General features: G+C 38.2%; 3 protein-coding genes across 4 annotated transcripts in view; 1 reads left to right on the plus strand and 2 right to left on the minus strand.

Annotated features, from left to right (window-relative positions):
* Positions 1-6,503, minus strand: part of Dap160 (dynamin associated protein 160) — a 37,735-nt gene extending 31,232 nt beyond the window's left edge. The window contains exons 1-7 of one of the 2 annotated variants that reach the window (XM_076133946.1): positions 6,257-6,503; positions 4,460-4,537; positions 3,397-3,523; positions 2,434-2,532; positions 1,870-1,948; positions 831-1,586; positions 267-369 (exon numbers count right to left, since the gene is read on the minus strand). In XM_076133946.1, coding sequence (XP_075990061.1) covers positions 267-369; positions 831-1,586; positions 1,870-1,948; positions 2,434-2,532; positions 3,397-3,519 — 1,160 coding nt within the window. In that variant the 5' untranslated portion in view covers positions 3,520-3,523; positions 4,460-4,537; positions 6,257-6,503. Of the gene's footprint in view, positions 1-266; positions 370-830; positions 1,587-1,869; positions 1,949-2,433; positions 2,533-3,396; positions 3,524-4,459; positions 4,607-6,256 lie in introns of those variants that run through there. The other variant, XM_076133945.1, reaches the window with a different exon arrangement.
* On the plus strand, positions 4,928-6,261 carry galla-2 (MIP18 family protein galla-2). The gene is made up of 2 exons (XM_076133948.1): positions 4,928-5,287; positions 5,646-6,261. The coding sequence occupies exons 1-2, from the start codon at positions 5,011-5,013 to the stop codon at positions 5,828-5,830; spliced, it is 462 nt and encodes a 153-aa protein (XP_075990063.1). The 5' UTR covers positions 4,928-5,010; the 3' UTR covers positions 5,831-6,261.
* Positions 6,504-6,768: 265 nt separating the features above from the next.
* LOC142985649 (gelsolin, cytoplasmic-like) lies at positions 6,769-24,184 on the minus strand. The gene is made up of 19 exons (XM_076133947.1): positions 24,080-24,184; positions 22,182-22,256; positions 21,123-21,315; positions 20,305-20,420; positions 18,480-18,657; positions 17,844-17,935; positions 17,134-17,247; positions 16,479-16,610; positions 15,435-15,543; positions 14,374-14,494; positions 13,564-13,702; positions 12,951-13,089; positions 12,451-12,545; positions 11,714-11,839; positions 9,251-9,371; positions 8,765-8,913; positions 8,140-8,250; positions 7,560-7,685; positions 6,769-6,965 (listed from the first exon to the last, which is right to left on the minus strand). Exons 1-19 carry the CDS (start codon positions 24,140-24,142, stop codon positions 6,909-6,911), a joined length of 2,256 nt encoding a protein of 751 aa, XP_075990062.1. The 5' UTR covers positions 24,143-24,184; the 3' UTR covers positions 6,769-6,908.
* Between the last annotated feature and the right edge of the window lie 1,436 nt (positions 24,185-25,620).

The following is a 25,620-nucleotide window of genomic DNA, read 5'->3' on the forward strand; positions in this document are numbered from 1 at the left end:
AGCTGAGAGTAGTTTAGAATAGTTCTTGAAAGGCATGCAAAAGTCCTGAACCCGTTGGTCAGCGTGGTGGACTCAAGGCCTAACCCCTCCCTCATTACGGGAGGAGACCCTTGCCCAGCAGTGGGACAAAAAATATATCACTCAAATAGTCCTCTTTCTAAAGGCACTTGAATCATATGCAATAGATGGACTCAGGCCAATGATGATGACACCTAAAGATTTCAGATTTCTAGCGAGAATGCTTACTTGTGATAAAAGGTACTTACTTCAATTTTTGCGGTTGTGGTATCCCCCACTCCACAACAGCTGGCGGGGTCATCACCCCCATCACTTCAGTGGGACTGGTGACCACTGACCCCACGACAGATCCTGAAAGAATATTACAATTTACATAATGAAGTTATAACAGTTCTTTAAAAGGCTACATTTATTAGATCAGCTGTTTAGTATAATTTTAGTTATAACAAAATTTTTAAATATATTTATTCCAAAACAAACCAAAAATCATCCCCTATTTGAACCCCTTCCACCATTTTTTTCATAATATAAAGTATAGCTGACCCGCGCAACTTCGCTTGCGTCACATAAGAGACAGTGGGTCATAATTTCCCCCGTTTTTGTAACATTTTCTACTGGTACTCTGCTCCTATTGGTCGTAGCGTGATGACATACAGCCTATCGCCTTCCTCGATAAATGGGCTATCTAACACTGAAAGATCTTTTCAAATCGGACCAGTAGTTCCTGAGATTAGCGCGTTCAAACAAACAAACTCTTCAGCTTTATAATATTAGTATAGATAGATATTTTTTATTAGTTTTAAGAAACTTACCAGGTTTCGAAACGCTTTCGTTCTTAACCGCAGTAATCGGCGTAGACGTCACTGGTTGCCCAGCAACCGTTGTCACTCCTTTAGGCGGACTGGTTATCAAAGACCCCATGGTCGTTCCCCCAGGTAACTGCGGCTGGGAGGAGGGAACCATCGGCGTCGGCCCCACCAGAGGTTGCGCTGACATCACCGGTTGCGGAGGGATCAATGGCGGGTTTTGAGCAACCATTGCTTGAGGAGGTATCATAGGTTGGGAGGAAATTAGAGATTGAGTCATCATTGGTTGCTCAATCAACGGTTGGGACATAGGCATCATTGGTTGCCCAGTCGGGATTAGTGGTTGCCCAACCATGGTAGGTTGTACCATCGGTTGTGGCGGTACGATTGGCTGTGGAGGAACCATTGGTTGTGGAGCAACCATCGGCTGTGGTGGAATCATTGGTTGCGCGGGAACCATCGGTTGAGCGGCAACCATCGGCTGCGGTGGGATAATTGGTTGTGGAGGTACCATAGGTTGTCCAGGAGGTTTTACCCCAGAAATCAAATCTGGTACTGTGTTAGGGACCAAAGGTTTCGCGGGCGGCGCCATTGGGGGTATTAAAGGCGCTGGTTGAGGGTTAACCAGTGGTTGCCCAACCAGATCTCCTAGAAGCGACTGGTTGGATAACCCAGAGATGAGTGGTTGCTGTGGTTGTGGGGGTAGGGAGGGCATTGGTGGGATTGGGGGCTTTGCTGGTGCAAATTGAGGTTTTTGACCACCTGAAAAATAAATTTACATATTTTTTTTCAGTCTTCTTCTTCTTATCGTATGGTTAGTGGTCAACCTAGTGTCAAAGTTGTTCAAGCCCGAAGGCCTTTGACGTGGCTTAACAACTGTTATCTTAATTGACAACAACCGGGACCGACTTTTTACGCGCCCTCCGAAGCACGGAGACGCCCAGCTCAGAAACCGCTCATAGCCAGTCGCGCTCACCGATCGGTATACGATCAATAGGTTAAGCAACTCTTAACGAGGACGTTATATAGATTTTGATTAACTTACCCGTAGGGCTCAGTGAGGCAAGTAAAGAAGGGGGCAAGGTCTTGGGCACTTCGATTCCGTGAAGTTTCAAATTTATTATCTGAAACAAGGAAAATATTTGTATACATACATACATACATACAAACATAACATCACGCCTTTCTCCCAAAGGTGAAGGCAGAAACCAAAACGTCACTTGGTACGATCCTTACAAACTTCCCTTGCTTCATTCACATACATACATGTTGCCATACAGGACCGCCAGTTACGAGTAGCACCCGACCTTTTTACAACACATCACCGATATGATCTGTGTATGTCTTTCTAGGGCACCCTAGAAAAGACAACTCCCGCATCAAGAATTCGCGGAAGAAGTCGCGGGGACTTTTACAAGCAACAGAAACAAAGTACAACATGATCCGAAACAACTGTATCGCACAAATAATTGTACTATGTGGGAATCGAATCCACGACCCCTTGAAGCACTGGTAGTGGCGTGGCGACCACATTAACTAATGCGCCACAGTTGCCGTTAAAATTATGTAATGTATAAATTTGTATGTACAATATTATAAGTGAACTAACCTTGCAAGCAATGGAGAATTCCTTCAAGTCCAGTTTTCCATCAGCATTGGTGTCAGCCAGGGACCATATCTGGCCCAGTACTGGTGGGGGCAGTTGAGACTGTAATATTAAAAAAAAAAAAAAATTTAGAGGAAACCCCACAAACGTATCATACAAAGTTTTTATTATTTTAAATGCAACATTCTATAAAGAGCTGTGTTAAACAACTATCAGACATGTCATTCCTCATGATTGTTTCTTTCAAACTACCACATGAGAACTATTGAAAAACTTTGATGAAATTTGGTAGACAGATCCTACTTATATTATAAATGTGAGTATGTATGTATGGATGTTTGTTACTCTTTCACGCATATACTACTCAACAGATTAGGATGAAATTTGGTATGTAGGTAGCTGAAGACCCAGAATAACACATAGGCTTTTTACCCTGGAGTTCCCGAAGGATCAGGATAGGGTTTCCACGCGGATGAAGTTGCGGGCGGCCTTTAGTTGTTTATAGAAACAATGATCACTTATTCCAACAGTGAAGGATAACATTGTGATGCAACCTTTCACAACAGAGATTTATTTAGAACAGTTCTTGAAGTTATACGAAGTTCTGAGTGGACTCGAGGCCTAACACATCCTTTATTATAGGAGGAGACCCTTGCCCAGCAGTGGGACATAAATGGGTTAAACTTATTATATTTATAAATATATGCTGGTTATAACCAAGAGCTGATTGCAAATGACTTTTCCAAGTTATGGGTGTATTTAAAATATTGATCACTTGTTATAACGGTAAAGGAAAACATAGTGAGGAAACCTTACATGCCTAAAAATTTGTTTAATACATTTGCAAGCATGCAAAGTCGCCAACCTGCACTTGGCCAGCGTGGTGGACTCAAGGCCGAACTCCTCGCTCTCGTTTGGGAGGAGACCACCCTGCAGTGGGATCATAATGGATTAAACAAAACTTACCTGTAACATGAACCTCTTGGCTTGTTCTCCAGAGAGACACCCATTGACAGGTCCAAGGTTGCGGAAGTGTTCTGCAAACTTGACATGCTCGTGAGGTTGTATCATCCACGGATCTGCCGCCATGGTTCTAAAGGAATAACACAATTTTATAATTTGTCTATTGAAATGTTTTTTAGGGCTTAACTTGGATTTTCAGAGGATGCACATTGGTTTTTTTTTGTCTAGGGGGTTCATTAGAAGCTTAAGTTCAAGCTTCTAGGGTTGCTATACTTGTCCGCCAGTCACTAAAGAGTCTATACACCTACATTTAAAAAAAAAATCTCAACCTTCAATTTAAATTTTCAATGGAATAAATATAATAGTATTATTAATTTTGTCATTATATTAATATGTATTAGAAATAATTATCATTGTACAAACAGTAAAGGAAATAACATAAGAAAAGCCAAAATGTCAGTGTGGTGGACTGTCTAATCCCCCTATCATACCAGGAGAAGACCTCTACAGTGGGACAGTGTTGGGTTATATTTATAAAATTCTATAGTTACTCTCTGCCTATCCTTAAATGTACAGTAAAAATTGTATTAGTTACATACGTAAATACTCATTTCAATCCAATAAGAAAAGTACTGTCCACAAATTATCGATTGAACTAACTAAAACAGGAAAAAATCTTACAAAAATTTGTCCTATTAAACTGAGCTATGGCCAAAAGCTGATTGAATCTATAGAGGGGTCATATATAGTTCAATTATCGTTCTATAGACCATTATAATCTATATCCTTTAAAACTTACGTCACTATTTGATAGACCCTTTGAAATTAACGTGAACTCATGTCCTTAAATTTCAAACATTATACGAAATTAGAATAAAAAGTAGTCTCGGATGAAAACAGGCGAATAGAGATTATAATACAAACAGAGAAAGTGTTATCGGTCATCTAAATAATCGTAATTATAGATAGAAACATATAATAGTAACTTTCTATTCGAGTTATACGGAAATACGAAGTTATTGCTAGTAATATCGACACTATTGATAGAAATAAGGATACAACTTACGTGTGAGATGTTCTTCTTGTGTTCTTTAGTTTTTGAAACGCCCCTCACAATATTATATTTCAAAAAACTTGCGTTGAACTGAATCAGGCAGAAAATTATTGATTTTACTAAACTGTCAAGGAAGCGGTCCAGTCATGTGACTAGCATTAGAAGTAAATGGAAAAGCAAACGACGATAGTCTGTTGAGTGAAAGAGACGCCGAAAAATATCTGCTTTAGAAAAAGAAAAAGAAGAAACTGAAACGCGTTACACAAAATTTGACATGAATTGATTTCGTTTAGAATTCTTACCAAAGTCCTAGCTTAAAAACGTTTGTGAATTAAAATTTGAACGATAATTTAACGCTTTTGAAATATCATGTTTTACCTTTTAACTTTATTACAAACTATCCGTAAATTAACTTGGATGAGAAAAACATGATTGGTTCTCATTGATTTTCTACTGTTTCTAAACGAAATACTAATCCGTCAAATATAAAATCTGTCACAACATTCGCAAAAAACACATTTTATGTTATTTTTCTCGTGTTTATTCCATAATTTGTTACTAAAATGACGAAAACAGCTGACAATGTGAACCCCAACGTCTACGACAAGGGTACGGAGCGAGAAATCAAGTCTACAGACTACGATGAGGACTTAGAAGATCTGTTTGATGAGCGTGAAGTATTTGATTTAATACGCAATATCAATGATCCTGAGCACCCTCTGACCCTGGAGGAGCTGCGTGTGATAGAGGAGAGTAATATCAGAGTAAATGATAAGGAGAACTGGGTGCATGTGCATTTCACACCGACTATTCCACATTGTAGTATGGCTACTTTAATAGGCAAGTGCTTTATTCTTTTCGGTCTTGGTGTGTAATATAGTCTATAGTCAGAGCAAATACCTACTTAATATTCTGCTAGAAAGTCTACTTGTTAAGTTAAACTGTCAGAAAGCTAAATTGACCATTTTAAACAACTTTTAATCTTTAGTAATTTCGTAATCATAAAAACATCCTCCTCACCCAGTTACCTATTTTCTCCATATCTTATAATTAAAGTTTTGTATATAAACACTGAGTAACAACATCCTACATTAAAAAAAATGTCATACTTTAATCACTATACTTAAACAAAAATCATACTTTAATCACCAAACTTTAACTTTGTACAATAAATTAAAATATTTTTTTTCTTTTCCAGGTCTCTCAATCCGCGTGCAGCTGATCCGCGCCCTTCCCTCCCGGTTCAAAGTGGTTGTAGAAATAACACCTGGCTCCCATGCCTCAGAGAATGCAGTCAACAAACAACTGGCCGACAAGGAACGAGTAGCAGCTGCATTAGAGAACAATAACCTTGTGCAGATTATAAATCAATGTATTGCTTGATGTGTATGTAGGTTGTATAGGTATCTTGTAGAGGCTGACTATAGTAGTTTATATGGTAGACTTTCTTTACCTTTTCTACCTGTAGGTAGCCAAGCACATTTTTTGAGGACTTCCCGAAATATAAAGAAATATTTCTATGAAATAAGGCAGCATTTACTTGTTGGTACTGATTTGTAGACTAATAGCCAGTTTCTCTATACATATCTAAAGTAACTGCAAAAGTTTTTACTTGACATGTGTGTAGTAAAGGCAAATCTATTTCTTCATAAAACTAGTAGTAAATTGGTGAAGAATCAAATTACACTATAATTTTAACTTTATTCCTATAATTTGGTTGTTACTTTTGATTAAGAAACTCTCAGTAACTAAAATAATGGTAATTTCCAATGTTAGACCCCTAAACAATTTATTTTTTAAGTTACTTACCTACTTGTTGTAGTAATACACTCTCTAACTTGTTTTAGAATTTAGATAATTTGGGTAGTTGACTGGCTTAACGAAAAATTATTTAACTTGTACTCATAAAAGGTTCAAATAATTTTGAAATTGTAATTATTACAGACTGAAACATTTTATTAGGCACTTATTTAATACCAACGATAATACGAAACTTTTATAAAATACCCTATTTCTACAAAAATGTGTTTGACGTTTTATAAAGTTGCTGATTTGACTAGTAGTCAACTAACCAATTTAAAAAAAAATGGGTATAAAATTAATTTATGTATAAGGAATATATATTTTGTAAGCTTATAAAATATGTAAATAAAGTCAAATTAAAATCTTATAAAGATAAATAAAAAGTTTTATTTGGTAAAATAAAATTGATAAAATAAATGCATTTTGACTTAAAATAAAAATGGTGGCGTTATTCTGACGTTTCTTTATTTCCGCCAAAAAACTTAAATTGTGATCACACCAACGTAGATACTTACTATAAATTGCATAGCGCTCGTGGTCTCCTTTATTTTATACCATAAATTTATACTTATTATTAAGTGCATGTTAAAATCTTAGCAAATACATTTTTAATAGTGTGCTTTAGATAAAATAAATTAAGTTAATACAAAGAAAGCTTTCACTTTGAGTTGGCTGCCTTTGTTTCATTTTTGATGTCTTCGTATGAAGTCAAATTCTGTAAAAGAAAACAATGAGTTTAGTAAAAAATATTGACCATCGGTTATCCTACTTTCCCAACGGCATATGTCTATCTATCTAGAAAATGAGTTGTTGCCTCTAGCCAATAACTTCCTCCATTATTTTTAAGCCGGTTAAAAAAAAAACCTCCCTCCATTGCTATAATGTCAAGCGAACTTTTAAAAATATATTAAAAAAAACAGATACAAAGTAAAATTAGTTTTGTAACCACTGTTTGTGGATTACAAAAATATTTGTTCCATGTGGGAATTGACACTAGCTTGAAAATGGCGCTTTAGAAACATTTGTAGAACGTCTTCTTCTTATCGTATGGTTAGTGGTCAACCTAGTGTCAAAGTTGTTCAAGCCGCCCGAAAACACTTGACTTAACGACTGTTATCTTAATCGACAACAACCGGGACCGACTATTTACGTGCCCTCCGAAGCACGGAGACGCCCAGTTCAAACACACTATGCGATCACCCATCTATAGAATGACCGTTAAGCGACCGGTGAGTGCAACTGGCTATGGACGGCGGACGCCTCAAGAACGCCTAAGAGGCGCCTGGAACGTAAAAATCATGTGATTTACCTCCCACATGTCACTGTCCCACTCCGGGAATAACTTCTTGAACACGCTTGGCTCCTCTCCTTGCTTCACCAGGACAACCAGGGCGGAGTCCACCGTACGTTCCAGACCATCGTCTTCTATGTACTCCTGACAAATACGAAAAAAATGTGTTTGAAATAAATTCATTATTTTATGTACCTACCTATTACAGCACTTTCAAAAATGCAAAAATGTTTGAAAATGATGAATCTTCAAACTTGTATAACACGATTGAAAGGGATCCTACCGGTTTTGTGCCATACTAACTAAACAAAAAAAGTCTAACCTTTTCAATTTTAATCAACACACCAATGGCTTTTCGAAGTTATGTGTGTATTAGAAATAATTGTCACATGCTCCAACGGTGAAGGAAAACATCGCGAGGAAACCTTGCATGCCTAAAATAAGTTTAAAAAACATTTATTGAGGGCATGCAAAGTCCCCAACCCGCACTTGGTCAGCGACTCAAGGCCTAACCCCTCTCTCATTACGGGAGGAGAACCTTGCCCAGCAGTGGGACATTAATGGGTTACATGTAATAAAAATAAAATAAATTAATTACCTTAACAATGTCATTCCTGGCCACCTTGACACGTTCAGGCATGTTCTTGCCCTGCCACAAGTACAGCTCCTCACCAGTGTCCAAGATGTACACTCCATCATCAGACAGGTCCTGGAAGATAAATAAAATATACAAAAGAGTTTATTTTAAGAACTTAACTATGTTAGAAGTAAGAGTTGATAACTTTATAAATATGCCGTGCATAAGCAGTTTCTGTTGCTAGATCGATTTGAATACAATTTTTTTGGACGTTAAATTACCTAGGTATGTGCAAAGAAATGAGTTTAAGAAGAGCTCAAGAAAGGAAAAAGTGGTAAAAAGTGTATTTTAATTTAGGCTGTAAATAAACTGTTTTTCTATATATCTAAATCTTATCAAATCTATTCAGTTACAATTCATAGTTTTGCGTGAAAAAGTATCGAATATCCAAACAAACTTTCGCATTCATTTAATAGGTAATTGGTATTCAGTTTAAGTTCATAGTTTTTGTGGGGAAAAGTTATAAATATCGATAAAAACTGATTTGTAATTTCGTACCTAATTGATAGAATACTATTACACTATTATCCTGATGTTTACAGGCAAAGTCACAGTCAAAAACTAGCCCTAAAGCAATATATCTCACCTGCTGAGTATACTCAGTGTCCAAGTCCTCAAACCTTATCTTCTTAGTAACACTGACAGTCACAGAAGTAAGAGTACGAGGGGTCGTCACTCTTCTGTTCACCTGCTGGCGCCAGCCTGATGGGTCTTCTTTCTCTTCTGGCTGGCCTCCTAGAAGAATTATAGTACGTTAAGCTGATGAAACGACTGTACTAAGAAAAACGCCATCTGGTGTGGTGTCGTAGAAGTAATAGTTATTTGACAGATTCTGACAGTGGTTTAGGCCACCAAGCCGCCATTGTGTCGGTCGTGAGTTCGATTCCCATACGTGACAATTATTTGTGGAATCCACAAATAATTGTTTCGGGTTTGGTTGTGTATTGTGTCCGTTGTATGTATGTTTGTAAAAGTCCCCGCGACACAAGAGCAATTCTTAGTGCGTGAGTTGTCCTTAAAAACAAAAAAATATGCTGGAGTAGTCTTTTTTAAACATAAATAGGTAACAAACCCAGTGCCTCCCAGAATTCCTCAGGTTCTTCTCCCTGCGCCACGACGGTCACTTCCTTTACTTCTCCAACTACCATCTTGACGAAACTCTGAGCTGCCTCCTGTTCCGTATCGTTGGACTCCTGGACATTAGGACCAGAAATAAATAAAATTTATTAAGCGCCCATGCATCGAGTTAAAATCAAAATCAAATCACTTATTAATTTAGGTCAAATATTGACACTTATGATAGTCGTTACAATTGCTGAATCTACTACAAGCTCGGAAAAGGGGTGGAGCCTTAGACTTAACAAGCTTCGCGCGAGTTTAAATTATGCGCCAAGTTCATCCTTCTTGTAAACGGAACGTTCGCGCGAAATAGGCGTGAAAGAATCGTATCGAATTCGTCTCTTATGGACACGGTCTTAACGTTAGGAACGTCTTAACCCTTTAACCGCCACGGTCGGCTATACTCGACAAATCAGAACGTGCTCACGACACTATATTTTTGTCGACATTTGCCGACGAAAGTGTCGTGATCACGTTCTGATTTGTCGAGTATAGCCGACCGTGGCGGTCAAAGGGTTAAGTATATATACAGGGTGTCCCAAAACTCAACGATAATCCGAGACAGGATGAAAGGCCAAGTCATACCGGCTATAGGAAAAAAAAAAAAATTCCATATCACTTAGTTCAGCAATAATAGACACTTTTCAAAAAAGTTGAAAATCCACACCCTTGGTCGCATTTTCATGTCCTGTGATCACCAATGTTACAATTTCGCTGTGTTTTTTTGAATTTCGTGATCTTAATTAAATATGCTATTAATCGTATAACAAAATAATGCACAAAACATTGTTAATTCAATAAAAAAGTTAAGTTTTAGTGAGTCATCTTTCTCAAAAATATCGTTAGTTAACTTTGACGCTTCATACTGAAAAAAAAATGTACTACACTACCCTTGGCAAGTTATTTCAAAAGTTGGCGCATTTAATCAAGATTTCAAAATAGTATAACACTTGCCACTTTGCTTGCCATTAAAAATGTTATTTTTATTTGAACGAAGAGTATCCTCGCAAATGGATCGGACGCAGTGGTACAATTTTATGGCTTCCTTGTTCTCCCGATATAAGTAAATCCAGTAGATATTTTTTACTGGGAATGCATAAAAGAAAAAGTTTATTCGAAATCAATTCAAAATCTATCATAACTTAGCCAGAAAATTGACACAGCGTCAGAGGAAATAAATGCAAGGAATTTGGATTGACCGGTGCAAAGGTCTTTTGTAAGGCGTTGCAGAGCCTGAATTCATGCTAGAGGAAAACAATTCGGAATTACTTTAGTTTAAGGAGAATAATTAAATAAGATCGATGGTTCGTTCATTGTTTTTTTTTTAATTATTATAACCTATTATGTTTATTACATTTAATATTTGTTATGGACTGGCTCAATTACGTCTTTACTAAAAATAATTGCTTTCCTCTGGCACGAATACAGGCTCTGTAACGACGTACAAAAGATTTTTTCACCAGTCAAGCAAAATTCCTTGCATTTATTTCTTCTGACGCTGTGTCAATTTTCTGGCGAAGTTCTGATAGATTTTGTATTGATATTGAATAAACTTTTTCTTTTATGCATTCCCAGTAAAAAATATCTACTAGATTTAGATCGGGGGTACGAGGATGCCATAAAATTGTACCACTGCGTCCGATCCATTTGCGAGGATACTCTTCGTTCAAATAAAAATAACATTTTTAATGGCAAGCAAAGTGGCAAGTGTTATACTATTTTGAAATCTTGATTAAATGCGCCAACTTTTGAAATAACTTGCCAAGGGTAGTGTACTACATTTTTTTTTCAGTATGAAGCGTCAAAGTTAACTAACGATATTTTTGAGAAAGATGACTCACTAAAACTTAACTTTTTTTATTAAATTAACAATGTTTTGTGCATTTTTTTGTTTTACGATTAATAGCATATTTAATTAAGATCACGAAATTCAAAAAAACACAGCGAAATTGAAACATTGGTGATCACAGGACTTGAAAATGCGACCAAGGGTGTGGAATTTCAACTTTTTTGAAAAGTGTCTATTATTGCTGAACTAAGTGATATGGAATTTTTTTTTTATTTTTCCTATAGCCGGTATGACTTGGCCTTTCATCCTGTCTCGGATTATCGTTGAGTTTTGGGACACCCTGTATAAACTTAGCCTTTCTTCCAAGCTATGTTGGAGTCGGCTTCCAGTCTCACCGGATGCAGCTGAATATCAGTGTTTTACATGCAGCGACTGTCTATCTGACCTCCACAACCCAGTTACCTGGGATAACACGATACTCGATATGTAAGTATACGGTAAGCATGGCTTAACCTCAGAGATCGATCCGCGCGGCTGTTGTTAACTAGTTTTATATTAAGTATATTAACCCGAATAAACAGTTATTTATTACATCTGTTTAATATTTTTGGTATTTAACTCTCTTACCTTGCCATTCCACAGGTAGACGATCTCCTGTGTCTCCAGAACGTACACATCATCGTCCTCCAAGCTGTCAGCCGTCTCTGACACCTGGATGGCTCTCATGTCCACACCCAGTTCCGTTCCTTCCACCTGGAAAAAGCATTATATTTTAATCTTCAAAAAAATCTAATCATAACATTTTTTTTTTCATATTTACATAAGTACTTTCAACATTATAAACTATGAATAACTTTTAACATTAAACTAAACTAAACTAGAAATAATTAACAAAAAACAAAATATTTACAATTATTCTTATTCAACGAAGAAAAAATATAATATCATACCTATTAAAAATATCAAAGAGGGTCCCCATCCAATAAACGTGTATTTTTTCGTATTTTCTTGGTACGAAACCCTTCGTGCGTGAGTCAGAATTGCACTTCGCCGGTTTTTTATTTAGGTAATGTTATTGGTAATGTATCACAGTTATTTAAGTGGAAGACCATTAAAATAAGTATTTCTATCTTTCCAAGCTCGCTATACCACAGAGCTTAAACATTTCTTTTTCATATTGAATTTCATACTTAAAGAAATATTTTTTCTTTCTACCAAGTTTAAAAGAAGTCATACCAAAAGTATGTATCCGTTTTGTTATATCAAACAAAAATATTATAATCGCTTAACTAATAAGATGAATTTTATTAAGAACGCATAAGTTTTAAAAACAGTTTCAAAGTTCGTCATAGGTAGGTACTTACTCTGAAAAGACGAATGCTGTCATCTTCGAAAGATCCTTTAGCGTTAGTTGGTTTATTCTCATTGTCTGAACCTCCAAACACGATGGCCAGATTACCTGAAACATGTCATTATTGATGTTAAAGATTATGCACCGATTAAATCTATACAGTTAATATTATAAAGCTGAAGAGTTTGTTTGTTTGAACGCGCTAATCTCAGGAACTACTGGGCCGATGTGAAAAAATCTTTCAGTGTTAGATAGTCCATTTATCGAGGAAGGCTAAAGGCTATATATCATCACGCCACGACCAATAGGAGCAGAGTACCAGTAAAAAACGTCACAAAAACGGGGAAAATTTTGATCCATTCTCTTTTATGTGACGCAAGCGTAGTTTGCGCGGGTCAGCTAGTATACAGTAGACATAGACAAGGACTGCAGTTGATAAATGCTAAACTACAATGGCCTCCTTCAGTTCCGTCGCACGCACTCTGCACAAAGTTTTACAGATTATTGTCATACCTTTAAAGATAGTAAGGAAGTGTTTAGGTTCCTTTCCTTGAGGCACCTTGACCAGTGTGACTCCAGCTTCGAGTTCGTCTTCCAGCTCATACGCCTTGGTGAGGACTGCTTCTTTAGCGTCATCGCTGGCTTCCGCACCCTGAGACAATGAGAGCATATTTGAGTACTGGTGAATGATGGCTACTGGTCTTGATAGTAGCGACAAGGGCTGGCCAATAATCATTGTATTCTCGACAGTAACACAACAATGTGATCTAGTTGGGATACAGAGGAAAGATTTTAAAACTAGGATTATGATTATCTTCTATAACATTAATGCTTACATTAGTTATGTATTTAAATAGCAAAAACAAATATTTTGTTAACATATAACGCAGTGAAAACTTTAGCTTTTTCAAGTATTATAAATAATGATCACTTGTTATAACGGTGAAGGAAAACGTCGTGATGAAACCTTGCATGCCCAAAATTTGTTTAATACATTTACTGAGGGCATGTTAAGTCCCCAACCTTTGGCCAGCGTGGTGAACTCAAGGCTTAACCCTCTCTTTTGGCAACCTCGTTCAGCAGTGGGACAGTAATAGATTAAAAAAGAAGTATTCTTTAAACTCACAATCCAAGCGTAAACGACGTAAGCATCGGCGCCATCTTCGTTAGTGTATTGATACTTGATCAGGTACACATCGTTCTGGTACAGCACAGACAGACCTGATGCAAACTCCTCCGTCACGTCGGCCTCCTCGCCTGATATCCTGGGGGAGAAGGTGGAAATGAAGGCATTGACAAAAAAAAAACCAGTCCAGTGCGAGTCGGACTTACGCACGAAAGGTTTCGTACCATCATCTGTACTAATATCTATACTAATATTATAAAGCTGAAGAGTTTGTTTGTTTGTTTGAACGCGCTAATCTCAAGAACTACTGGTCCGATTTGAAAAATTCTTTCAGTGTTAGATAGCCCATTTATCGAGGAAGGCTATAAGCTATATATCATAACGCTACAACCAATAGGAGCATAGTACCAGTGAAAAATGTTACAAAAGCGGGAGAAAATATGTCCCATTATCTCTTATGTGACGCGAGTGAAGTTACTGGTCAGCTATTATAATAGAACACAGGAGTTTTTTACGACAAATTTTAAATAAGATATTTCAAGGTAAAATGCGATATGATAGAGATTATGCTTTAAATTTCGACTTGAAAGACTGCTTTTGTCTTCTTCTTATCATATTATTATGGTTATAGTTAGTAGTTAACCTATTCGTAGTGTAAAATAATAATAGTTGTTAAGCCACGTCAAAGGCGGGCGGTTTAAACAATCTAACAAAAACATAAAATTTAGACAAGAAGAAGATGGAGACAAGAAGACAATCAACGGCTTACTTCTATCCAGACTAACACCTACATAAAACAAACTAACTTACCTAGTGATAGTCAGGCTACCATCTCCGCTGTCAGGCATGTAGCCCCGGGCGGCCGCGCTCTTGCCGATCAGCTTGGCGGTCGTCGCCACCTGCTCAGCATCCTCCGAGAAGTAACCAGCATCTGTGAAGCATATTGTAGACATTGTTTAAAGTTGAGACTGGGTATGAAGTGTTACTACATAGTATAAAGCAAAGTCGCTTCCCCCGTCTGTCCCTATGTCTGTATGTATACTTATAAATTTTACCCATTAATGTCCCACTGCTGGGCAAGGGTCTCCTCCTGTAATGAGGGAGGGGTTAGGCCTTGAGTCCACCACGCTGGCCAAGTGCGGGTTGGGGACTTTGCATGCCCTCAATAAATGTTTTAAACAAATTTTGAGGCATGCAAGGTTTCCTCACGATGTTTTCCTTCACCATGAGCATGTGATAATTATTTCTAATACACACATAACTTCGAAAAGTCATTGGTGTGTTGCCTCAGGTTCGAAACTGCGACCACTGGCGTGGGAGGTGTCACTTAGATCTTTAATTCTAAGCAGCGGATTTTGATGCGGTTTTTTTAATAAGTAGATAGAGTGATTCAAGAGGAAAGTTTGATGTAAAAGTTGTAAAGCGAGGCGGGCCGCTAGTTTCATTTAAACTAAAAATATTTTTCAATAGTGGCTGAGACTTTGGTAATGTGCTCAGTAAATGGCAATAGGTTCGTCCCTTAACTATCTATCGTATGATTAGTGCCAGTGGTCAACCTAGTGTCAAAGTTGTTCAAGCCCGAAGGCCTTTGACATGGAAAACGACTATTATCTTAATAGACAACAACCAGGACTGACTTTTTACGTGTCCTCAGAATCACCCATCTATGGAATGGTTATAAGCGCCTATTACGTGGGATTAATATTTAAATAGTGAAATGTGGGTGTATTTCATACATCTCTGCCCACACCTTGGGATATAACAGACACGATATTATGTACGAGTATGTATGTATGTTAGAAGTACATAAGTTTGTTTATCAGTTGTCTGATTACTAGTACAGGCTAAAGTTAGTAGTAATGGTTACTCACCGCTGTCAGTGACTGTCTTGGAGCGGCTGGCGCTGATGGCATCCCAGTTGTGGAAGTATTGCTTGAAGGTGGAGCTCTCTGAACCCTGAGACACCTTGGTCACGTTCACCTGAAGAAAGAAAAAAATATAATACATAAGTAGATAAATACATAATATCACGTATTTTCCCCACAGGGGTAGGCAGAAATCAAAGAACGCCACTCGGTACTACCTGCGGGCTTATCACGTATCTCAGTTGACAACTATTGAAGTCAAATTGATAGCAACTACACAATACATTGCTTCCTTGACGTATCGTGTAAATCAGTATAATCTAAGAAATAAAACAATGTACAGTATAGTGACTTTCAAATAGTTGTCAACTAAGATGCGTGATAGCCCCTCTGACCTTCTTGTAAGACATCACCGATATTATCATCGAAAAAACATGATATTATAGAAAACTACAAAAGGAGGTTGGAAGTTCAAATCTTTAACGCGTCCCATTTATTCCTTATTAAAACTGTTACTATACCATTACAAAGTAGGGGTGACCGGATGCCTCGCAATGAGTTTAATTTTTAAAACCCCTTACTGTCCCACTGCTGGGCAAGGGTCTCCTCCAGAATTAAGGGAGGGGTTAGGCCTTGAGTCCACCACGCTGGCCTAGTGCGGGTAGGGAACTTTCCAAAAAAAAATGCGTCAAACAATCTTTAGGCATGCAAGGTTGCATCACCATGTTTTCTTTGACAAGTGATAATTATTTCTAATACACACGCAACTCTGAAAAGTCATTGGTGTGTTGCCTCGTGTTCAAACTTGCGACCACTTGCGTGGGACGCGCATAATTAGACCACTGAGCTATCTTTTAGTTAATTTTTAAACCTAAATACTTACCCTCTTATTCATAAAAATATATGAAGTTATAAAAGGCTTATAAAGTGTTTTGTTTCTTTCACTCCTTAGCGAAATGAAAAAGAGTAAACATATTATAGTAGCTTTTTAACTAAAATAGGTTTATAGTGTGTTTATGAATAAGAGGGTTAGTTTTAAGTCCAACTCACCCAGGCAGGGTATTCCTTCGCTTGTAGATACTTGTCAGCAATCTCGTGGTAAGTCTTCTTCACCTCGGAGCTCACTTCAGATCCTATCCAAATGTACACTCCTGAGCATGGAGTGTCCAGAATGTAGACCTCCTGAAAAGAGTAAATATGTTACGACATAAATACGACTTGCTTAGCGTGGATGACGGAATATTAAGTAATATTTGTTGGACTCTTGTTTGAACTGGTTATATTTCTGGTAAATTGTATTAGAATTGGTTCAGCTATTTTAGGTGTGAGAGCATTAAAGACAGACTTTCACATTTGTATTATAAGAACGGATGCATATTTTCCCGTAGGTATTTAGAAAAATACTTACACAGGTGTATTCGAAACAAGTATTTTTTTGACAAATTATATTATTATTTTAAATTCAATTTAAATCTGAATGAAATGAGTCCTTAATAGGAAACACACAACATTTATTATTATTTACAATTCATAATACACAAAAAAGTGTAAGGAATTGCTAACAACTACCGAACACACTTTGGTCATAACATAAATTAAATCAATATATTAAGGTGCTAATAAACAAGATATAAATAGTATTGGAAGCGTGATGGGAGTAAATATAATCTACACCTTTGAGGGTATAAATAGAAGTTATACTCACATCAGCAGCCAGCTTGCTTTGTTTGAAAGGCTTGTTCAGAGCCTCAAGCTCAAGATCGTCTCCGAGCAGCACCTTGTACAAGTATACAGCCGAAATATTCGCTCTGGCGTATGTCTGAAACAAAATAGAAGTAATTTTTAACCGTCTTCAAAAAGGAGAAGATGCTCAATTCGACCGTATTTTATTTCTTATATTTTTTTATTTGAAAAAGACAACTCCTGCTCTCAGAATTGTTCTTGTGTTTGGACTTTTACAAACATACAAACAACGGACACTAAATACAACCAGACCTGAAACAATTATTTGTGGATCGCACAAATAATTGTCTTGTTTGGGTATCGAACCCACCACCAAACTAGTTTTTGCCCGCGTTTTCATCCGCGTTTGTGACTTATGACAGAATTTTCATAGAAACTTTCATCCCCTAGTTCATCCCTTTGGGGGTAGAATTGATCATAATCCTTTTTTAGCGGATGCCTACGTCATAACATCTACCCGCATGACAAATTTCAGCTCGATCCGTCCAGTGAGCTGTGCTATGCGTTGATAGATCACTATGTCTGTCAGTCACCCTTAAGTTATATACATAAGTATTTAAATTTTCGGTTCTAAGGCCTGCCATATGCCTAACGGGCCTAGTGGAAGGTCATTTATTTATTTAGAAATGCAAAATAATGCACATTATTCTTTATATGATTTACTATACTTACTTCAGAAGAATCATCACTGTCAATTTCATCCTTAGATCCTGAGCCCAGCGCTTCGAAGAACAGACCCACGTCTTCATCAGATGAAAACTCATCTGAAATCAAATAAAACATTTTAGTTGTTATAACGAGTTTAAGAAAAAAACCTCTAACCTATAGGAAAAGCCGTGCTATGCTATGTCGGCATTTCTTAACCTAAGATCAAGCGAAAAATTAAACATGAAACTTTGGTAAATATCCATAACTGAACAAAAAACATAATACTTCATTAAAATTTACTATGATGGTCACCCATCCACAGAACAACCTCGGCAAGCGTAGCTTAACCTCAGAGATCGATCCGCGCGGCTGTTCACTAAGCCACGAGCTCTTCACCATTTTCATATAGTAACTAGCGGACCCGACAGACGTTGTCCTGTCTACATGTCTTTAATTTGTAAAAATTAATTAAAAAGACATTGTCCAGCGGACAAAATTGTGAATCTAAACCATTCTCAGATCCCCTTGAACACTCACAAAAAATTTCATCAAAAGTCCAGTCGTTTAAGAGAAGTTCAGTGACATACACACTTACAGAAGAATTATATATATATAAAGATAAAGAGCTACTCAGAAAAAGTCTAAATGTTTAAACCTTACCAATAATTTCAATAGTAGCTCTTCCATTGTGCTCATCATCTCTCAACTTGTTGGCCACGCTGATGATCTTGCGGCGCTGCGTCGCCTTGGCTCCTTCAGGCATCAGCACGAAGATGTCGTGGTCCACCTCCAGGATGAAGCAGTGATCTTTGGTTAAAGATGAGGCTTCGGCTGGCACCTGAGGAAGGGGGTAGCAAAATTATTGATGCTTATAATAATAATAATAATAAGCCCGCAGGGCACCTTGAGGCGAGGTGACGGGGAGTAGCGACCCCGCGGTACCTGAGTGCTCCAGGGGGAAGTCACCCTTCCTCATCTCCGGCTTGCCTTAGTTGGCTGGTTGGAGTGAAAACTGACGAGGAAGCGGTCCCCCGCCTCTGGCTTGCCTTCATTGGCCGTCCAGAGTGGAGTCGCGAGAGCAGAGCTCCCACTCTGTTCGGAGGACGGATGCTGAGCGTAAGTGGCTAGTGGGCCAGTGATGCCGGACCCTCAGGGAGCAAGTGATCTGAGTTTAACGTCCAGCGAGGCCTCTCCGTCCTTCAGCCGCTCACGTCCCTGTTGCCCCCTTGTTGCTATTCGTGCGACTTGATTAGGGTGGCCCAGTTTGTGAGTTGGCAAGTCTCCGCCTGCCATTTTTACATGTTATTGACATTGTTTTCGGCAGGCGCCATAGTTCCCGTAATTTCCTAGTTTCCCAGCCCACAAGCACCTCATCCAATAGTCCAAGTAGTTTTCCCCTTTAGTTTTGCCATAGTCCCACACAGTCCGGTGACTGTCCTTGGGTGCATTTTATAGTGTAGACAGGGATAGTCACCGGATTGTGACACCTTACATACTTTTTGAATATTAAAGCTGTCTAAATGGGCCTCTACGTGTTGGCTTCGGCCCCACGCACGCCTTCTAAAAGTCCGGGACTCCATAGTCCCGAGATAATGAACAGACATACAAATAATAATAAAAAGCCACTATCCTCAACACCTGCCGCAAAAGCCACTATCCTCAACACCTGCCGCATTACACGCAAATTTCTCACATCATCATCTATTTCATCATCTTTATTTTCAATTTAGCGCGCCGCGCTTGGCTTAGGCCCGCGTGGTGTGTAGTTCACCCCTCCAAAAGAGGGAGATATAAAATGTTTTTCAATAATAATAATAACTTTATTTCTTTAACTAACATTCTTCTACGTTGGTGTCGGCTTCCAGTCTCACTACGTGTCTTCCGAAAGACGGAGGATCTCGATATGTATAAGATGGTCACCCATCCACATAATTACCTCGGTAAGCGTAGCTTAACTTTAGAGATACGCGCGGCTGTTGTTAACTTAGCCATCAGCTTCTAGACATAAGCTTTGGGAGCTGCATAACGATTTTTGTTACTTTACTCTGCTTTTAAAAGTAGGTACCTACGTTAAAAGTTAATTTTAGTAAGTGAATTAAAGTTAGCTATTAAACTTGTTGTTATAACATATTTGATAGAGCATACTTATCTGTACTAATATTATAAAACTGAAAAGTTTGTTTGTTTCATTGTTTGTTTGTTTGTTTGAACGCGCTAATCTCAGGAATTCTTTCACTGTTAAATAGCCCATTTATCGAGGAAGGCTATAGGCTACATTACATCACATTACGGCCATTCGGAGCAGAATACCAGTAAAAAATGTTACAAAAACGGGGAAAATTATGACCCTTTTTCTCTTATGTGACGCAAGCGAAGTTGCGCGGGTCAGCTATTTTAATAATAAAAACCATAGGTAATTTATGGTAGGAAGAGAAAGAAATGGCGGAAAGGCAAAGAAAAACTTTGATTATTATAAAAGCCTTACCTCCTTGATCCTCATGTTATCACATCCAGATAACTTGAGCAGTCTCTTCTCGGCTCCGGCGTTAGTTTCCACCTCATTGAAGCCTGATTCATTGCCTCCTTCCAAGTACCTGATGGCTGAAGTAATAATATATGTAAACTAGCTGACCCGGCAAACGTTGTTTTGCCAAAGAAATAAAAATAAAATAGTGTCACTTAGGGTTATGAAAAATAGATGTTGGCCGATTCTCAGACCTACTTAATATGCTCACAAAATTTCATTAGAATCGGTCAAGCCGTTTCGGAGGAGTGCGGTAACGAAAACTGTGACGCGAGAATTTTATATATTAGATGACCACAACGTGATGCAGTATTTATGGTGGTCGCCACGTCACTACTATTGCGTCAAGAGGTCAAGAGGTTCGATTCCCACACGGAGCAAATATTTGTGCGATCCACAAATAATTGTTTCGGGTCTGGTTGTACTTTGTGTCTGTTGTTTGTATGTTTGTAAAAGTCCTCGCGACACAAGAGCAATTCTTAGAGCGGGAGATGTCTCTAAAGAAAAGTTATAGTGTTTTGTCACTTTCACTCATATGCAGTTTTAAAATTCAGCAATAACAAATGTATACTTAATGTATTTTTTAACCTATGACTTAGACTAAAAATTGTTTACCATATTTCTTGAAAGCATGTAACAAAGTCCCCAACCCGCACTTGGTCAGCGGGGAGGACTCAAGGCCTAACCCCTCCCTCATTACGGGAGGAGACCCTTGCCCAGCATTGAGACAACAACGGTTAAACAAAACTAAACTCAGAAATGCTCATTTTAACTCATACCTGGTTTAAAATACCCCAAGAACAGACTGGACTCGTGGCCCTGGACTTCTCTATGATGTACTGCCTTCCCCCCCAGCATGTCATCGAGGGTCACAGTCCAGATGGCAGCTGAACCCATCTTGTCTTGCGTGGTGTTCTCTCCTAGCCAGAAGTGGGCGTCATGGTACAGGGTAGACTGGTCTTCGCCTGTTGTCTAAAAGAAAAATTGTTTTTTTTTCCGCCGACAATGTTGGTTATGTTGGCGGATTTATTTCTAAGGGCGCGTTTCCACTATGTCGCGACGACAGATAGTCGTGTAGTTTTAAGTGTCGTGGCTTATATGTTTAAATGGAGGTGTTCACATATAGAACGACACGACTTACTGTCGTCTACGACATTTTTTGCAGCGACGACAGATTATCGTGACAGTGGGGACGGCTAGATACGACAGTCACTAAACGATATTTTTTTTGACAACAAACAATCGTTATAATGGGAACAGCTGAAGACGATAGTCGTCTAACGATAAATTAATCTTTACGACATAGTGGGAACGCGCCCTAAGGTTTTTAGGTCGCAGCATGATATAGCATACACATTATACTCGTTTGTTATACTCGAACTTCAAGCCGGAGATTGGCAAGAAGTGGCCAGAGATCGGGCAAAGTGGCGTTCTCTCGTGTCGGAGGCCAAGACACATTTTGGGTCGTTGAGCCAACGGAGTAAGTAAGTAAGTAAGTAAGTAAGTAAGTTATACTCGAAGGTGTAGGCAGAAGTATATTAAATAGACCGACGTTTCGCCATTTACAATCTTATATAGTCCTATGTAAAAGTGGGCGAGCTTGTCATATACCGGACATAATACCAAATTCCGGATTACTATTTTAAAAAAAGAAACAAAAGCACTTAGCTCGACCGGGGAATCGAACCCGAGACCTCATGACCAACAGTCGTATACACTAACGACTACAGGTAATCTTCATTCTCTTACCAGCCTATTTATTTAAAAGTGGTTTACATTAATTTTTTTTCATAGATGGCCGTATGCCTACTTAAAGTCATGACAAAATACAAACATACCTTTAAAACTATGTAGGAGTCTCCATTATAGAATTTCCCGTACAGTTTCGTATCAATGGGTACTGGCTCGAATTTCTGTAAAAAATGCAAATGTTATATTACTCAAGCCTTTCTTCCAACTATGTTGGGTCGGCTTCCAGTCTCACCGGATGCAGCTGAATACCAGTATTTTACATGGAGCGACTGTCTATCTGACCTACACACCACAGTTACCTGGGTTATAACACGATACTAAGTAAGACTGGTTGTCAGGCTTTCAAGCTTCTACTGTTAACGACTGTCAAAGATCTTCGAAAATGCCAGCCGGGACCCACAATTTAACGTGCCTTCCGAAACACGGAGGAACTCGATATGTATAAGATGGTCACCCATTCACAGATCAACCTCGGCAAGCGTTGCTTAACCTCAGGGCTCGAGCCGCGCGGCTCCTCTTTTCTTTTCAATTTAATCATCAATCAATGTAATTTAATTTCATTATGATGTAGCAATATTGTTTAAATTGTTTGTCGGCCCCTATGGTATGTATATTGTATATGTATAAGGATCAATAAAATATTACCGAAATGAAACCTCATTAGATATTAAAGTGTCTTTTATCGTAATTACTTGACTATCTTTTATATATCGAATCGCTATATGTTTGTAATAAAACCTATCTTTCTATCTATTACATCAAATCTATACTAATACTAGCTGACCCGCGCAACTTCGCTTGCGTCACATAAGAGAGAATGGTTCAAACAAACAAACTCTTCAGCTTTATAATATTAGTATAGATTATAAAATTTGTAGAGTTGATTTGTTTGGTTGAACGCGCTAATCTCAGGAACTAATAGTGCGAATTGAAAAATTATTTAACATATAGCCCATTTATTGAGGAAGGCTATATAACATCACGCTACGGCCATTAGGACCGGAGAAACAACGAAGAATTTTACAAAAACGGGGAAAATTATAACCCGTTCTCTCTTATGTGACGCAGGCGAAGTTGCGCGGGTCAGCTAGTTATTTATATAAAATGAAAACTATTTTAACATAGTCAAAATAATTTATTAAAGCGTGAGGTACTCCTAGCACATCGCTTAGTAAATGATCTGTAAGTTAAGCAACCTTAGCGCGGTCATTATGTAGATGGGTGACCGCGTAGTATTAGAATAGAGCGTCTCCGTGCTTCGGAGGGCACGTAAAAAGTCGGTCCCGGTTGTTGTCTATCAAGATAACAGTCGTTAAGCCACGTCAAAGGCCTTTCGGCTTAAACAACTTTGACACTAGGTTGACCACTAACCATACGATAGATAGATAGTTTTATCCAATGGGCCCCCATTGGAGGGTTGATGTCGTCCTGCGGCCAGTTTCATTGAAACCAGACAACGGTGCAGGACTTTGTTTATAGTGGCCCAGTGTGTGCACAATACACAGGTACACTCTCTGTTCCTTTACTCTCATAGTCTGGTGGGACGGTAGACACGACCAGTGAGAGTTCAGGCACAGGACCAACGGCTTTACGTGCTCTCCGAGGCACGGAGGTCTAAGACCTCAACTTCCTAACTCCGGGCAATCTCTGAGAAACAGTAAACCTCAGAAAATACTTTTTGGCATGACCCAGGATCTATCTAGGTAGGTAGAAACCAAAGTATTTAGAACTAGCTGACCCGCGCAACTTCGCTTGCGTCACATAAGAGAGAATGGGTCATAATTTTCCCCGTTTTTGTAACATTTTTTTACTGGTACTCTGCTCCTATTGGTCGTAGCGTGATGATATATAACTTATAGTCTTCCTCTATAAATGGGCTAACTAACAGTGAAAGGTTTTTTCAAATCGGACCAATAGTTCCTGAGATTAGCGCGTTTAAACAAAGAAACTCTTCAGCTTTATAATATTAGTATAGATTACTTACATCAATTGTCCAAATTTCAATGCCAGGGCCTGCTCCGGCCTCAGTGAAGTTAGGATGTTCCATGTTTTTTTATACAAACAACAAACTTGTACGAATTATACTCGGACACTGAAGTAATATTAGTAATCGTTATGAATCATTGATAAGAGTTATCAGGCTTATCTATAAGACTAGTTGAGGCACCCGACTTTGGTGCTCAATCATGATATTTGTTTTTGTTTGTAAAATTAGAAATGTTATAACCGAAAATGTAGGTAAGTGTATAAAATATAAATGTACCCACATTTAGTTAACAATGCTGTGCCTCTAGTAGAAAAGGGTATCAATATATTAGGTCGGGGAAAAAGTCTTTTCGCATTATAGTATGTATGAACTTGTAATAAAATCTCTTTGGCTTCAAGAATCACAAATGAGTACACGGTTCATTAGGTTTCTTTCAGTGAGCTCGTGAGGTACCCAAATATCGAGCTTTTTTGTGTAGAGAAAAAGATTTTATTACAAGTTCATACATACTATAATGCGAAAAGACTTTTCCTCGACTTAATACAAATTAGAAAAAACTTATTCATGCCTGTTTGTTTAAATGCATTTGTTGAGGGAACACAAAGTCCCCACCTTGGTCAGCGTGGTGAACTAAGGCCTAACTTCCTTGCCCAGCAGTGGGACAGTAATGGGTTAAAAATTGTTTTTACGTTTATCACAAATAGACAGACAGACAGACAGACGAGAGAGAGTTTGTTTTATAAGTATTGAAGTTGATAATATTATTGATTATTTTCGGAAAAAAGCAAATCCCTAAATTCAGTGTCCTTGAGAGTGTTTTTCAAAAATAAATGCTGTGATTTATATTTTGATTATTGACTGACCATTCTTTCAAGTTTTAAGAGGGTTCAAACACCAATGACTTGTCCAAGTGATGTGTGTATTATAAATAATGATCACTTGTTACTTACGATACACACACTCTTCCCGTGTAAATCCCGATCCCTCGAGAACTCCGGGATAAAAAGTAGCCTACCTGTTATTCTAGGTCTTCAGCTACCTACATACCAAATTGATCGTAATCGGGTAAGTAGTATTTGTGTGAAAGAGTAACAAACATCCATACATACATTCTCACAAACTTTCACATTTAGAATAAAGGTAGGATGATCACTTGTTATAACGGTGAAGGAAAACATCGTGATGAATGACATGTCTGACAGTTGTTTAACACAGTTCTTTAAAGCAAAGACCCCAATTTATAAGGGTTTAGATTAGATTTCCGAGTCCATTTCAATTTTAATAAGAATATTTTTCAATAGCAGTCCGGAGTTTGGTAACGTGTCCGGTATATGACAGACTCGCCTCTTATTACATGAGACTAACATTGTTAATGGCGAAACGTGGATGTATTTCATATATCTATGCCTAAACCTTTTTGTAAAACAAACTTAATATAATAATGGCCAGGAGTTTGTTGGCAGCTCTTCTCACTGGCCCTACCTTCCGAACTGGCGGTAAATTCACTCTCTGTATCATTGACTATCATAAGTGTCAGC

Source organism: Anticarsia gemmatalis, chromosome 30 (genome assembly GCF_050436995.1).
Source record: "Anticarsia gemmatalis isolate Benzon Research Colony breed Stoneville strain chromosome 30, ilAntGemm2 primary, whole genome shotgun sequence".
NCBI lineage: Eukaryota > Metazoa > Arthropoda > Insecta > Lepidoptera > Erebidae > Anticarsia > Anticarsia gemmatalis.

Bases quoted from the DNA above. Each gene is read 5' to 3' on its own strand.
- galla-2 (XM_076133948.1), top strand. From the start codon at position 5,011: ATGACGAAAACAGCTGACAATGTGAACCCCAACGTCTACGACAAGGGT. The intron at 5,288-5,645 runs GCAAGTGCTTTA...TTTCTTTTCCAG, and splicing joins TAGTATGGCTACTTTAATAG to GTCTCTCAATCCGCGTGCAG.
- LOC142985649 (XM_076133947.1), bottom strand. From the start codon at position 24,142: ATGGAACATCCTAACTTCACTGAGGCCGGAGCAGGCCCTGGCATTGAA. The intron at 8,251-8,764 runs GTGAGATATATT...TTTATCTTCCAG, and splicing joins ACACTGAGTATACTCAGCAG to GACCTGTCTGATGATGGAGT. The intron at 6,966-7,559 runs GTAAATCACATG...TTTCTTTTACAG, and splicing joins GGGACAGTGACATGTGGGAG to AATTTGACTTCATACGAAGA.